General features: G+C 40.7%; 1 protein-coding gene across 6 annotated transcripts in view; it reads left to right on the top strand.

The window, feature by feature from the left end:
* The window catches only part of NR6A1 (nuclear receptor subfamily 6 group A member 1), a 224,907-nt gene that overhangs the window by 183,731 nt on the left and 25,732 nt on the right, over nucleotides 1–15,444 (top strand). For 4 of the 6 annotated variants that reach the window (XM_042963340.1, XM_042963339.1, XM_042963337.1 and 1 more), the window contains one exon: nucleotides 8,056–8,298. In XM_042963340.1, the coding sequence (XP_042819274.1) occupies nucleotides 8,056–8,298 (243 nt within the window). Of the gene's footprint in view, nucleotides 1–8,055; nucleotides 8,299–9,940; nucleotides 9,974–15,444 lie in introns of all 6 variants that reach the window. The other 2 variants (XM_042963338.1, XM_042963341.1) reach the window with 1 other exon arrangement.

The raw sequence follows: 15,444 nt of genomic DNA, 5'->3' as shown, positions 1-15,444 counted from the left end.
GGCTCCTGTTTGTAGGAAATGGTATTCTCAAAGGTCACTGTCTGAGCCCTTCTAGTACTGCTGATCAAGATAAATATTCATCTTCTCTGACAAATTAGTAAGTCTTCTCTCTCCTACACTATTTTTTACTCATTGCTGTTTCTGCAGCTAACGAACTACCTTGTTCAGAGTTTCAAATACCTGCCGTTTTTCAAACCCTCGTTTTTTTTTGTCATCTCCTCTCTTATCTTTCTGACTTCTGAGCAGTATAGTTACTATGATCCATAGTCTCCAATATGAAGTACTTACTTGCCTAATTCTCTTTCCATTACATTTTAGGTAGAATAATACAGATCAAGAACATTGATTTAATAAATTAACAGTGCTTAATTAGGAATGGTTATGAATATTTCCTTTGTGTTAGTCTCACTAGTCAGAGTCTGCTGTAGATGCTGTAATGAATCTGAAATTTCAGTGAGTTATATGACACATTCGTTCATGATATCCTTATATATAAGATAGGGAAATGCAAGCCAGACTAGAGTGTCTGGTCTAATCTAGAGGCAGAGCTAATTGAGCATCTATTTCCAGAATGCTAATGGTTAAGTCAGATTGGAGAAGGGTCTCTCACAGCTTACCAGAATGCCACCTTCTGTTTGTTTATTACTATATATTAAAAAATTTTTTTGAACATTTATTTATTTTAGAGAGACAGAGCATGAGTGAGAGAGGGGCAGAGAGAGAGAGGGAGACATAGAATCTGAAGCAGGCTCCCGGTTCTGAACTGTCAGCACAGAGCCTGACATGGGGCTTGAACTCACAAACTGTGAGATCATGACCTGAGCTGAAGTCAGATGCTTAACCAACTGAGCCACCCAGATGCCCCATTTATTATTATATATATATTTTTAAATTTAATTTTTTTTTTTAATTTACATCCACATTAGTTAGCATATAGTGCAACAATGATTTCAGGAGTAGATTCCTTAGTGCCCCTTACCCATTCAGCCCATCCCCCCTCCCACAACCTCTCCCATAACCCTCAGTTTGTTCTCCATATTTATGAGTCTCTTCTGTTTTGTCCCCCTCCCTGTTTTTATATTATTTTTGTTTCCCTTCCCTTATGTTCATCTGTTTTGTCTCTTAAAGTCTTCATGTGAATGAAGTCATAGGATTTTTGTCTTTCTCTGACTAATTTCACTCAGCATAATACCCTCCGGTTCCATCCATGTATTTGCAAATGGCAACAAATCATTCTTTTTGATTGCTGAGTAATACTCCATTGTATATATATATACCACATCTTCTTCATCCATTCATCCATCAGTGGACATTTGGGCTCTTTCCATACTTTGGCTATTGTTGATAGTGCTGCTATAAACATGGGGGTGCATGTGTCCCTTTGAAACAGCACACCTGTATCCTGTGGAGAAATGCCTAGTAGTGCAATTGCTGGGTCGGAGGGTAGTTCTATTTTTAGTTTTTTGAGGAGCCTCCATACTGCTTTCTGGAGTGGCTGCACCAGCTTGCATTCCCATATTCTTCTATTTTTAATGTATATTTATTTATTCTGAGAGAAAGAGAGAGAGAGAGAGAGAGAACGAGCACAGGGGAGGGGCAGATGGGGATGGAGAGAGAGAATCCCAAGTAGGCTCTGTGCTGTCAGCCCAGAGTCCGATGTGGGACTGGATCACACAAACCGTGAAATTATGATATGAGATGAGATCGAGAGTCAGAGGCTTAATGACTGAGCCATCCAGGTGCCCCCTCCCCTTTTAATGTTTATTTATTGGCCACATTAAAAAAATGTTTATTTTTGATAGAGCATGCAGTGGGGAGGGGCAGAGAGAGGGAGAAAGAGAATCCCAAACAGGTTCCACACTTTCAGCACAAAGCCCAATGCATGGCTTAAACTCATGAGTTGTGGGAGCATGACCTGAGCCAAAACCAAGAGTTAGACATGTAACCAACTGAGCCACCCAGGTGCCCCACCACATTTTGTTTAATATTGTCTTAAGGATGGAAATGCAAATAATCTAATACCAAACCTGGAGAAAAGAAGGAGGTAGGAGAAATAACTAGTGCACTGGGTGACAGGACTGGATTCCTAAAGATTTCAATAGGCCAGAATGACATACAGAATTTATTATATAAAGATAAAATTTATCAAGGACAAAGATAAAGTCCTACCTTTGGGTTCAGCATTCACCTTCACAAGAATGGAATAAGAAAGACATGGGTTGGGATGCCTGGCTAACTCAGTTGGTAGAACATGCAACTCTTGATCTTTTGGTTGTAAGTTCAAGCCCCACATTGGGTGTAAAGACTACTTAAAAAATAAAAAGTCTTGGGGTGCCTGGGTGGCTCAGTTGGTTAAGCGGCCGACTTCGGCTCAGGTCATGATCTCGCGGTCCGTGATTTCGAGCCCCGCGTCGGGCTCTGTGCTGACCGCTCAGAGCCTGGAGCCTGTTTCGGATTCTGTGTCTCCCTCTCTCTCTGACCCTCCCCCATTCATGCTCTGTCTCTCTCTGTCTCAAAAATAAATAAACGTTAAAAAAAAATAAAAATAAAAAATCTTAAGAAAGAAAGAAAGACATGGGTTAATGGTATATGTGATAAATACTTTAAGCTTTAGACGTTTATGAATGAGATATGAATTAAGTGTAAGGGGGATTAGAAATAAAAGGTCTTGAATTCTGATTTCAGTTCTACTGTTGACTGGCTGTGTAACCAAGATTAAGGTTCTTTGCCTCTTTTAAGCTTCAGTTTGCCAGTTATTAAGTATGTAGCATTTTTACAGTACTAGTAATTATAAAATACTATGTGTTTACTGGTACTGATAGCTGAAGAAACATAAAAGCAAAGCTAATTGAGTCTCATATTAAGAAAAAAACCATTCAGTTCTGGATACTTGAAGAGATCTTGATACTATGTGATTTCATTAAGAATAAGAAATGGGAGAGGAAGGGGCGCCTGGGTGGCTCAGTCAGTTAAGCATCTGACTCTTGATTTTGGCTCAGGTCATGATCTCGTGGTTTGTGGGATCGAGCCTCCGCGTCAGGCTCTGCACTGACAGCATGGACCCTGCTTGAGATTCTCTCTCTCCTTTTCTCCGTCTGTCTCAAAATAAACATTTAAAAAAGAAATGGAAGAAGAAGAAATTCACAGTTGGAAACCCCATTTAGCTTTAAATTTCTGAATGGTTGGTATATAAACTAGGTTAGGTTATACATTTATTTTTTGCCCTTGAGCACATAATTCAGGGCAGTAGGGAAAGCTTCAGGTTAACAGACTTTTGCTTAGGGTAAAAAGAAGCTTTTGAACCATTAAAACTGTGTAAAATGAAATGAATGGAATGAAGTACCTTATTGATTCCCTAAAGATGTGCAAGTAGAGTGTGGGGCAACCCCTTATTTTTGGAATGTTGTAGAGGGCATTCATGCCTCCAGTAAAGGTCTGCTCAAGGCAATTTCCAAGGCATTTTCTAGCTCTAAGATTCCAGGTTCTGTAATATGAGAATAATGATTCCTCTCAGTTATTGTGATGAATAAGTAAGGCCACACATGTAAAAATGTCTTGAATGTTGCATGGGACACAATGAATACTCACTAAATGTTTTTTGTGATATCTATAAAAATGATCCTTGTCCTGGCCTGGTACAAGTGAAATAATAAAGATAAAAATACCCTTCAACTCCATTACAAGAATAGGAGGTGCAGAAATCTGTATCTGGTATCTGGCAGGGCACAGTTGGGGCATTTTGCTTCAATGTGTTCATTTACACAGGTTTTGGCTTTTTAGCTTTTTTTCCCCCCCAAGTGGCAAAGGGCCTGACTTACTTGCATATGGAATAGATAGATTTGCTTTGCTGTGGCCACAGAATGTGATGATTAGATTCTTAGACTTGGGGGTTCTAGCCCTAACTCCCATACTTGGTGACTGGGTGACCTCATAAGCTTCAGTTTCCTCTTCAGTAAAATAAGGTACTTTATATTTTATGATTCAGCACAATAACATGTTAAGTGCCTGATACAGGGCCTGGTACCCAAGTGGTCAGTTAACAATAATTTCTCCTGTTTCTGTGATCTTTTCCCACATGTTGTGAGGGGAGTTTGTCAAATGCTTCCTTGAAGGGCTTCAGGGTTCGCTGGGAGAGAGCCTTTCTCCTGTACCTTTGAGAGGCTTCCTTCTGAATTAGTTCCTGGTCTGTGGCATAGACCAGTGCTGTTTTATAGAAACAGAACATGGCAGGAAGAATAGCTGTGGCCAGAGAGAGAAGCCGTCATAGGACTCAAAGGGAATCTAGTCTCTTTGTGCCCTCAGTGGAGAATTATTCCCACCTCGTCTTTGATCTCATTGTGGCCTTTTAAACTCTGATGAGAAGGACAAGAACAAGCAGTGTCACAAGGTATAAGCAGATGCTTAACAGGTCTGTATTGGATTGTTGCTCAGTGGGTCCTTTGCTCTGGATCCAGATGCTGCACAGAGTACCATACGAATGCTTTCTAAAGAGGCTACTGAACTCCAATTCTGATACTAGCAGATGAGGGTCGTCAACTCATAAATGGACAAGTTACTTAACTTTTTTTTGAGATCTCCATTCTCTCAATTACAAAAGGATGATAGCACTTGTATCCACCTTTGGGATTATGAGAATTATGTGACACAGCACAAACCACAGTGCTTAGTTGTGGTCGGTGTTCAGTGAAATCATATCCATGAAGAAAGGGATGGTATGGTTCTTCTAGAAATTGATTAATTATAACTCTTTTTAAGTCTATTCTGATAGAGTTCTGGTTTATATATATATTTTTTAATTTTTTTTTAATGTTTATTTATTTTTGAGACAGAGAGAGACAGAGCATGAACAGCGGAGGGTCAGAGAGAGAGGGAGACACAGAATCGGAAGCAAGCTCCAGGCTCCGAGCTGTCAGCACAGAGCCCGACGCGGGGCTCGAACTCACAGACCGTGAGATCATGACCTGAGCCAAAGTCGGCCGCTTAACCGACTGAGCCACCCAGGCACCCCTGGTTTACATTTTAATGTGTGTTTATGTATGATATATATCATATATATGATAGAATATGATATCATGCATATGTAAATTTAATATTGAAGGTTTGAATTTAAAGTGAGAAAATTTAGGTCCTCTGTATCCAGTCATGATTTTTTCACAGTATTCTATGTTCTGTTTCTAAGCCCTTTCAGCAACTCAAGCCCAGCACTCTAGGGAATCCCATCCCACACATAGTACTATTGTCCTATCATTCATTTTGCCTTTTTGGCTTTTTCTGGTTTCGTTTTTAAATTTTCTGTTGTAACTTTACTCTAATGTTTACCTTGAATTTCTTTTGCATTTTTAAAAGAGGAAAAGATAGGGCACCTGGGTGGCTCAATTTAGCATCCGACTTTAGCTCAGGTCATGATCTCACGGTTCGTGAGTTCGAGCCTTGCATCAGGCTCTGTGCTGACAGCTCAGAGCCTGGAGCCTGCTTCAGATTCTGTGTGTCCCTCTCTCTCTCTCTGACCCACCCTACTGTGCTCTCTCTGTATCTTAAAAATGAATAAACATTAAAAATTAAAAAAAAAAAGGAAAAGAAAAAGAATACTTATTACACCAGGGCCATTTTTATAGAACCATTTTAACCAAGTTTCTTTTAGCTGCATGTAGCAAAAACCCATTTAAGTTAGCTTGACCAATTAAAAAGAAAACAAAGTAGTGTATTCCAAGACATGGGAATGTGAGTTTGTCATGGTATGTCAGTTTGCCCACAGTTAGGAAGTTCATCCAAGCCTTAGAAAAGCTTGGAAAGTTCTGTGGGACCCCTTGGGTTAAGTGGCCAACTTTGGCTCAGGTCATGATCTCATGGTTCATGAGTTCAAGTCCCACATCAGGCTCTGTGCTGACAGCTCTGAGCCTGGAGTCTGCTTCGGATTCTGTTTCCCCATCTCTGTCCCTCCCCAGCTTGCACTCTGTCTCTGTCTCTCTCAAAAATAAATAAATGTTAAAGAAAAATGTGAAAAAAGAAAGGCTTAGAAAATTTTGTAATTACAAAATACAGAGTCCTCAAGAACCTAGGTGATTCTTCTTTCCATATCTGTCTTTCTCTATATCCCTAGCCATGTGGTCATGTATCTGATGGTTCTCTCTGCATACCTGCTATTTGCTGTGTTCTTTGGCAAGAGCCTTAATATATGTTTCCCTGTATGGAAAAAATATTGTGTATTAGTTTCCTGTGCTGCTGTTAAAAATTACCACAAACTGGGTGGCTTGAAACAATGGAAATTTATTTTCTCACAGTTAGGGAATCAGAAGTCCAAAAATCATCAGTATCACTGGGTAGAAATGAAGGTGGGCAGAGCCACACTTACTCCAGAGGCTTTAGGGGAGAATTCATTTCTTGCCTCATCCAACTTGTAGTGGCAGCCATTCCTTGTGTCCACCTTCCACCTGTCTTCACATTGCCTTCTCCTCTGTGCACGTGTGCGTGCGTGCGTGTGTGTGTCCTCTTCTGCTATATCAAATCCCCCTCTGTCTATATCAAATCTCCCTCTGTCTTTCTCTTTATAAAGACATGTGTGATTGCAAGTAGGGCCCACCTAAATAAGCCAGAATAATCTCCCAACCCAAGATCCTTATTTGATCACATCTGCAAAGCCCGCTTTTCCTTACAAGATAAGATTTACAGGTTTCAGGGATTAGGACCTGATATATTTGGGTGGCCATTATCCAGCCTACTACAAATAGGGATCATAAAGACATCTCTAAGTTGGCATGTAATAAAGTTGCCTAAATGCTAGTATCCTTTCTTCTTTACATCTCTCCTACACATACTGCCATTTAACATTCTTTAACATTGCTTTCAAATGCTTTTGTTTTCAGGAATGTTATTATCACATTAAGTGTGGGCCTGTTAGGATAATGATAATAAAAATAGTAGCTGTCATTTATTAAATGTCCATTGCAGCCCAGGCATCGTGCTGAGTATTTTATCTATGATATGTATGTACCATTTTAACCCCCATTTTACAGATGAGAGAAACTAGATTCAGATAGATGAAATAACTTAATTTTCCCAAGTTCAGTCAGCTAGTAAGTGTCAGAACTTCAGTAAAATAAGGATCTCCAACTCTAAAGGCTGTGTTCTTAATCATTGTATGTTACCTGTTACTCAGCAGTGAGGTTCAAATCTCTTGGCCCCTGATCAAAACCTTTTTTTGGAGGTTTCTTGCACGTGCTAGCAAGATCTGATATCACAGTTCACCAGAACACCTTTTTTTGTCATATGGCTGTTCTTTAGCAGTTGCTTGGTCCTGAGCAAGTGAATTTGAGGGAAGAGGAAGTTAGAGAGCTATATATCCAGCCTGAATTTCCTCTTCGACTAACTTGTTTGTTGCTAGGCAGTAAGTTCCTTGACTATCAGGAACATGATGATTTATTTCTGAATACCCAGTATGGAACACAGGGCCTGGACACAGAGTAGAGATTCTGCTAGAACGTAAGCTTCAGCAGGGACTTTTATTCACTGCTGTATCCATGCCTTACAATAATGCCTAGACTAGAAGAGCTAGCTAGGCTAGACTAGAAGAGCCTAATATCTGTTGAATGGATGGATGACTGGTTGGTTGGCTGGGCATGGTTCAAACTTCTTCACTGGTTAATAATTACAACTTTGCTTTAATGGATGTATGCCCTATGCTGGGCACTTACATACAGTATCAGTAATCCTTACCTTTCTGCAGAGTAGAAGTAATGGGCTGTGGCTGAGAAACGTTAGGGAGAGGGAGGAGTCGAAGATATCTCCCAAGTATCTGACCTGGATACTGGTCTAAGTCATGATGAAACCCAGGAGGAGGAGCATGAGCATGAGTTATTTTTTAGATGGGCTATATTTGTGTTATCTGCAGGTAGATGTAAGGATCTGTTCCTAAGACAAAGGCTCTAAAGATGCCCCCTGTTTGCCAGTCAGCCTGGAAAGAGTGATATTCTTGATCTGCCCAGAGCAGGGTTGCTTATTTTAGGACTGCAGGCTTAAAGCCATTATTTCCATGTGTTCTAACTTGAATCTGTTCAGTTTCTGTTCCAGATGATCGGGCTGAACAACGAACCTGTCTCATTTGTGGGGACCGTGCCACAGGATTGCACTATGGAATCATCTCCTGTGAGGGATGCAAAGGGTTTTTCAAGCGGAGCATTTGCAACAAGCGGGTGTATCGGTGCAGTCGTGACAAGAACTGTGTCATGTCTCGGAAGCAGAGGAACAGGTGCCAGTACTGCCGCCTGCTCAAATGCCTCCAGATGGGGATGAATCGGAAGGGTGAGTGGTGCTTGTGGCTCTACTACCCACCCTTCAGCCATCACTGTATCTTAGTATTAGCTATTAAGCCTTGGCGTTATTTATTTCCCAAGCCTGCACTGTGTGCCAGGTGTTGTACTATGTACTCATAACCCAAAAACGAATCTGGTGTAGCGCCTGCCTACAGGGATTTCCCAGATTCGGTGGGGAGAAAGACTGGTGAGATGTTACAGATTCTGTGAGAATGGATTCACAGGCTCCATTTGGCAAGACCCCAATTAACAATCAAGTCCTAACTGGGATTCATATACTCCACTAGTTCTTCTTTCAGAGCATAGCAGGAAGTAGGAATTTGGGATGAAAAAGTAGGAAGGCAGTATGTCACCTGCATGTGGTATCATTTTGTTTGCTAGAATCATGGTGTACTCAGAGGTTAGGCATGCCCAGAAATCTGCATCCAGGTTTGTGAAGAATGTGGGGTTTTGGGGGAAGCTTTCTGAGAGCCATTGGCCTGAGATTACATGAATAAACCAATTTTCTAAGAGGATTAATCCAAGGGGCAGGCTTTAAAGAATGGATTGGTGTGGGGGAAAGCAGAAAGGCTACCTAGAAAATTTTAGAGTCTGGAAGAAAGGTGTGAAGAATCTGAAGGAGGGGCAGGAAAAGTAATGTTACAGATGGGGAGACGTGGGAGAAGCTTACCTGATAAGAGTTGATAACATACTGGATATTGGGCAGCACCAGAAGTTGAACTTGAAGATTTGGATTAATAGTAACAGCCCTACCAGGAAAAAAAAGTCAGGCTAAAAAGCAGCGTGGGGCGTTGACCTTGGCAGTGCATTGTTTGAGGTACCTGTGAAAGACACATACAATGTCCACCAAGGAATGTGGATATGTAGGAACTGAAGTGAAAAGTCCTGCCTTTAAGCAGAAGTTTGTGGAACTGTTTGCAATCAGGTGGTAAAATTTTGTTGGTGGGTAAAAACCACCCAAGGAAAGAACTTGGATACAGAAGAGGAGAGGGCCAGTGTCAGAAACTTTAGGAGCGTTCTCATGGAGGGTGGACAATATAGTATAGTACAGTTCAGTAGAAAGCATGGAGGCAGGGGTTGGTGACAGATCAGTTCTGTGACCTTGGGCAGTTTGCTTTATGTCTGATGGTCAATTATCTTACCTTTAAAATCATGTGATAGTGAGTACTTAACCTTTTGGGAATTCTCTAGAGGATTAAATATGACAACGTATATAAAATACTCAGCGAGGTACTAGGGGTTCATAATAGTAGTGTGTCGGGGCGGGAGTTAGATTTAGTGAACTGTTCAAATTGGTTTTTTTTTTTTTTTTTTTTTAATTTTTTTTTAACGTTTATTTATTTTTGGGACAGAGAGAGACAGAGCATGAACGGGGGAAGGGCAGAGAGAGAGGGAGACACAGAATCAGAAGCAGGCTCCAGGCTCTGAGCCATTAGCCCAGAGCCCGACGCGGGGCTCAAATTCACGGGCCGTGAGATCGTGACCTGAGCTGAAGTCGGACGCTCAACTGACTGAGCCACCCAGGCGCCCCTGTTCAAATTGGTTTTGTCTCATTAATAAGTGCAGACAGCCAGATATACTTAACACTGGTTTTTATTTTTGTTTTTTTAAATTATATGTGGGATAAGAAGAATCCTTTAAAAGCTTGCCTATCATGAAGAAAGGTAAGAAAGTTCTAAAAAAGGGCATTTAGATAAATTTAGGTCATTTATAATTTACTTATAATACTAATATTTATCAGATACTATGTATATCAGAAACTCTTCAGCACTTTCTATGCATTGTCTCATTGAATATGCACAAACCTATTATTAAATATTACCCTCGGTTTATAGATGCAGCTGGGAGAGGTAAAATACCTTACCAGTAGATAAGTTAGTGGTGATTATGTGGATAATAATTACTAAGTTGTAATTCATTATTAATCAGGCAGGGCTGGTACCTAACCGTATAGACAACGTGCTGCTTTACAGCGTCTACCATATGGGCATAGCTACTCGCATGTTGGAATGCCCTGTGTTTACTGCATGATAAACACCTGTAATACAGCATTTAAATTGTTACCAACTTTGTCTGCTATGTGTCTAATCTCCTTTTCTGTCCAGAATTTACTTCCTGTGCCTCAAGCATGCTTTGTATTATCCTGCCTGTGCTCAGGTTCTTTCCTTTAGCTAGCAGTCCTCTCCCTTCCACACTGGCCGTTTCCTCTTACAGAAATGTTTCCCAGCCACCACTGCCAAACAAGTAACATCTTGAAGAGAGAGCCTGTGAGCATCTCCCCACTTTGATCTGATTTGGTGTTGGTCTCCAGTTTTCTCATCTCCCTTTTTTGTCCTCACTGTATTTTCTCAAAGCATATTTATGGTTGGCTTCTTGACTGTTCTCTCTGATGATTCATCCTGCTTATTTAGTTGGAATATGAGACTCTGGACCTTCTAACCAAACTCTCCTGTTTTAGGGAAGAAGCTTAACTTCATAACTCCTATAACCATAGCCAGGAGAAGATGACACAAGGAGTACTGAGGGGTGGGAACTGCCTTCCTTTGTCCCTTTGCATGCATTGCTGGATGGTTTAGTTGCCTTGTGAAGCTGCTTCTCAGAGAGAAACGCTGCCACCTCCTGGTTGGTGCTAAGAAAGCAGCATTTACATTGCAGTTGCCTTTGGAATGTTTTTGGTTGATGGAACTGTTACGTGGAACTGTGGTGTTAGCCATATAATTTTATGCATTTGTCAAAATGTAGAAATATACATCACTAAAGAAGTGAATTTTATGGTATATAAATTTGTTTAAAAGCAACAAGTTTATGGGGGGAAAGATAGAATGTACACTGTGATGAATGAGTCTAACTGGTATTACAGATAAATCACATGGGGAAATGGGGAAGAAAGGAGCTGACCTTGGAAAATAGTGTTTCGACTATATACCATAAGGCTGAAGACAAAAAGAATTGTATACAAACAAAGCTCTCTAGTTCATAAATTTGTTTCTTTCAAGGTTATGGGTTAGGAAGTCTGTCACTACTTTATTTGTATACTGGAGTTGAACAAGCAGGTAAATATATCGTTGATAATGAGAGTCCATTTTCTCACATCAGAGAAAGAAGTTATAAATCAGGAAAGAGGAAGGCAAGAATGAAGCACCAATCTGGTGCAAGATTGGAAGTATCAATATGAACTCATGTTCAGAAAAAATTTTTAGAAGAACCAGATCTTGGTCTCCAAATATCAATAAAAGGAACCAGACTCTTTGAAGGAATGGGTTATTCTAGGGCTGTGGCAGGGAAAATATAAGACAAGCCTGGAGCATCTGTGGTGCCAGAAAGTTAGAATGTGCTAGCTAGCTAGCTATCTTAATGTTTTTATTTCTGAAGGAGAGAGAGAGAGCATGAGCAGAGGAGGAGCAGAGAGAGAGGGAGACACAGAATCTGAAGCAGGCTCCAGGCTCTGAGCTGTCAGCATAGAGCCCAATGTGGGGCTCGAACTCACGGACCGTGAGATCATGACCTGAGCCTAAGTCAGATCCTTAACCAACTGAGCCACCCAGGCGCGCCAGAATGTGCTATATTTTAAAAAGGAAGGGGCAAGGAGGAAGCATTATCGAAAGGTCACAGGAGCTAACCTGAAAGCACTTCCAATAGCCAAAGTTAGAACAGCTTGAGCAACAAAATAACTATACATTAGTTTATAACTCAAAGAATAAAATATCCATGAGTTCCTACTGATAGAACTAACTGAATACAGGAATGATCATTCTTTCTTATAGAAGAATTCTAATTAATAAATGTAGAAGGCATGAAGGAAATAGAAGATCACCATTAAAACACAACAGTAGGGGCGCCTGGGTGGCTCAGTGGGTTGACCGTCTGACTTCGGCTCAGGTCATGATCTCGCGGTCTGTGAGTTCAAGCCCCGTGTCAGGCTCTGTGCTGGCAGCTCAGAGCCTGGAGCCTGCTTCTGATTCTGTGTCTCCCTCTCTCTCTGCCCCTCCCCCACTCATGCTCTGTCTCAGAAATAAATAAACATTAAAAAAATTTTTTCTTAAACACAACAGTAATAATTGCTGCAGGCAGGATCCATTTATGGATGCTAAAATAGAGAGCATAGTTTTAAAAAGAAACAGAGTATTTGCATAGCCCCAGAATATTTAGTAATTACAAAGGGGAAAGTAATAAGTTTCAGTAGAGAATTCTGACAGATACCATTTTAGCCAAGCAAGGTCAGTATCACCAGTATATTTACACATATACCCCCCTGATATTCTACAGTAGGGGCACAGATACACATATATACACCCAGGGATGGATCATTCCCAATCTACTTATGGGAAAACAGGGCAACCCAAATTGAAAGACATTCTTCAAAATACCTGACATACAGAATACTCTCCAAAAGTATCATTGTCACAAAAGACAAGGCAAGACTAAGAATGATTGGAGGAAACTACGGAGACATGACAACTGTATGCAGTATGGGATCCTAGATTGGATTCTGGAACAGAAGGGAACATGATTGGGGAAATCTGAATAAAGTTTATATTTTGGTCAATCATACTATGCCAAAGTTAATTTCTTAGTTTTGATGAATAGTCTGTGGTTTGTAAGATGTTAACAGACAGGGAAGCTGGGTATAGAGTATATAGGGTTTCTATGTACTAGTTTTTTTGCAACTCTTTTGTTAAGTCTAAACTTACTTCAAAATTTGAAAACTTAAGTGTTCAAAAAAACTCAACCGCCATGTATGAGCCAGCCCTCTCTTGTCCCCTGTCTCTAAACATAGATATCTCTTCATATATGGAATTTGACTGGTCAGGAAATTAATTAGCAAAGCAGTGAGGGAAATTTAAATAAGGATAGTGAGTGGAGGCTGGGCCCCATCTGTCCCTCTTCACTACCCAGCCCATTACCTCCCAAGCATTACCTCCTCACCCATCTTGCAGCCTTCAGGATAAATTCTGGCTTTTCAGAGTGATTTTCAAAGCCCCTCTGACTCTAGCATCAGCCACTTCCTCCCTTCCCTTCTCCCTCTGCTGCTCCCCACACAATTCACATTCCCCATGTAGTTTCATCGTCCCTAGAATGGTTTATCCCCATCTCCTCACCTGGTTATGTATACTTTTCTTTGGAGGCTAAGCTTTTGTTTGTAACATCCTCTAAGCAGCTTTCTCTGATACCACCTCTCACCGGAAAGATGACCCTCCTTGACTTCCACAGCCCCTTTTGCCCTCTGCCGTAGCCCCGATCATCTTGTGCTATCTTTGTCTCTTAACTTCTCTGTTTCCACCATTTAGACAGTGTGCCCCTTAAGGGCCATGGCCAAGTCCTGCTTAGGTAAGATGCTTTCTGGTTTGGTGGATTTACTCTGGTAGGGGGACCAGGGCACAAAACAGGATGGGGGAAATATTGTTAGTCTCATCGGAGGAAAGAGGAAGTTACACTGAGCCTTATGAGAAAATTTGTCAGTTAAGAATCGTGAAAAAAAAATTATGTGAGAAAATTCAGAATTCCCTAACTTTGTTGTCTCATAACTCATTAGTTAACTGGTTAAAAAGTAAAAAGGTTAAGGAAAACTTGGAGAAGGTGATGTGGGTAGAATGGCATTGTGAGAATAAACCTGTGGCATTGCCATACTGCTTTATCAGGATAAAAATGGAGCGCTGAGAAATCTCAAGGAAAGAATAATTGAGCAGAATCTTGAAGGCATAGAAGTTCAAGCTCTTTATAAAATTAAACAGCTGTTATTTGCTTATGATTTTATTTATTTATGATTTTATTTTTAAGTAATCACACATAACATGGGGTTTGAACTTGCAACCCCAGGATCAAGAGTTGCATGCTCCACTGACTGAGCCAGCCAGGAGCCCCTTAAGAGCTTTTTAAAAACCACTCCCCTCTTCCTTCTCTTCAAGAAGGAGAAAGAGAGAGGGAAGGGAAGGGGAAGAGAGAAAGAGAAAGAAAGGAAGGAAGGAGGCTGGGAGAAGAAGAGGGAGCAGAGGAGAGGGAGAGAGAGAAAGTGTGTGTGTTTGTATGTATTTTCTTAACTCTTTGGGAGGAAGTTACAGACATCATTCTTCTTTGTTTCTAACATGACCACAGTACTGTTATCAAAACCAGGAAGGACGTCTGGGTGGCTCAGTCGGTTGAGCATCCAAGTCTTAATTTTGGCTCAGGTCATGATCCCAGGGTCGTGGGATTAAGCCCCATGTAGGGCTCCTTGCTGAGCATGTAGCCTGCTTAAGATTCTTTCTCTGCCTCTGAACTCACTCACACTCTCTCTCTAAAAATAATAATTTTTAAAGAATAATAAAAAATTTTAATATGGCATAATACTATTATCTGATTAGCAAATCTTATTCAAATTTCACCACTTATTTCAGTGTCCTTTATAGCAAGATGTTTTTTGTAATATAGGAGCCAATCCAGGATCGTGTATTACATTTAGCTTTTATGTCTCTTCAGTCTCCTTTACTTATTTATTTTTTTAATGTTTATTTATTTTTGAGAGAGTGGTGGGGGGAGGGGCAGAGAGAGAGGGAAACACAGAATCCGAAGCAGGCTCCAGGCTCTGAGCTGTCGACACCGAGCCCAATACAGGGCTTGAACTCACGGACTGCAAGATCATGACCTGAGCCGAAGTCAGATGCTTAACTGACTGAGCCACCCACGCACCCTCTTCAGTCTCCTTTAATCTGAAAGGGTTCCTCAGTCTTATTTTGTCTTGAATAACATTGCCAATTTTGAAGAAAACAAGTAGAATATTCCTCAACTTGGGTTTTTCAGTTTCCTCACGATTACGTTAGGTCATGCATTTTTGGCAAGAATGCCACAAAAGCGATGATGTGTCCTTTTCATGCATCATATCAAGGGGGCATGGTGTACTTTGTCCCATTATTGATCATGTTAACTTGAATCACTTGGTTGAGGTGGTGTCACTTGAGTAAGGTGATGCTGCTAGATTTTCCCACCAGAAAGTTATTTTCTGAGTAGAGGCAACAATATGTAAACAGGAAAAGCTGTGTAAAGCAGCATGGTATGTTCAAGGACTAACAAATAGTTCTCTGTAGTTACAGTGTAAATTTTGTGACAAGAGATGAAGATGGGGAACCCCAGAGGAACCAGATCATAGGAGTGTCTTAAA

Source organism: Panthera tigris, chromosome D4, assembly GCF_018350195.1.
Source record: "Panthera tigris isolate Pti1 chromosome D4, P.tigris_Pti1_mat1.1, whole genome shotgun sequence".
Taxonomy (NCBI): domain Eukaryota; kingdom Metazoa; phylum Chordata; class Mammalia; order Carnivora; family Felidae; genus Panthera; species Panthera tigris.
The sequence above is the reverse complement of the archived record's forward strand: the minus strand, read 5'-3'. Positions and strand labels throughout refer to the sequence as shown.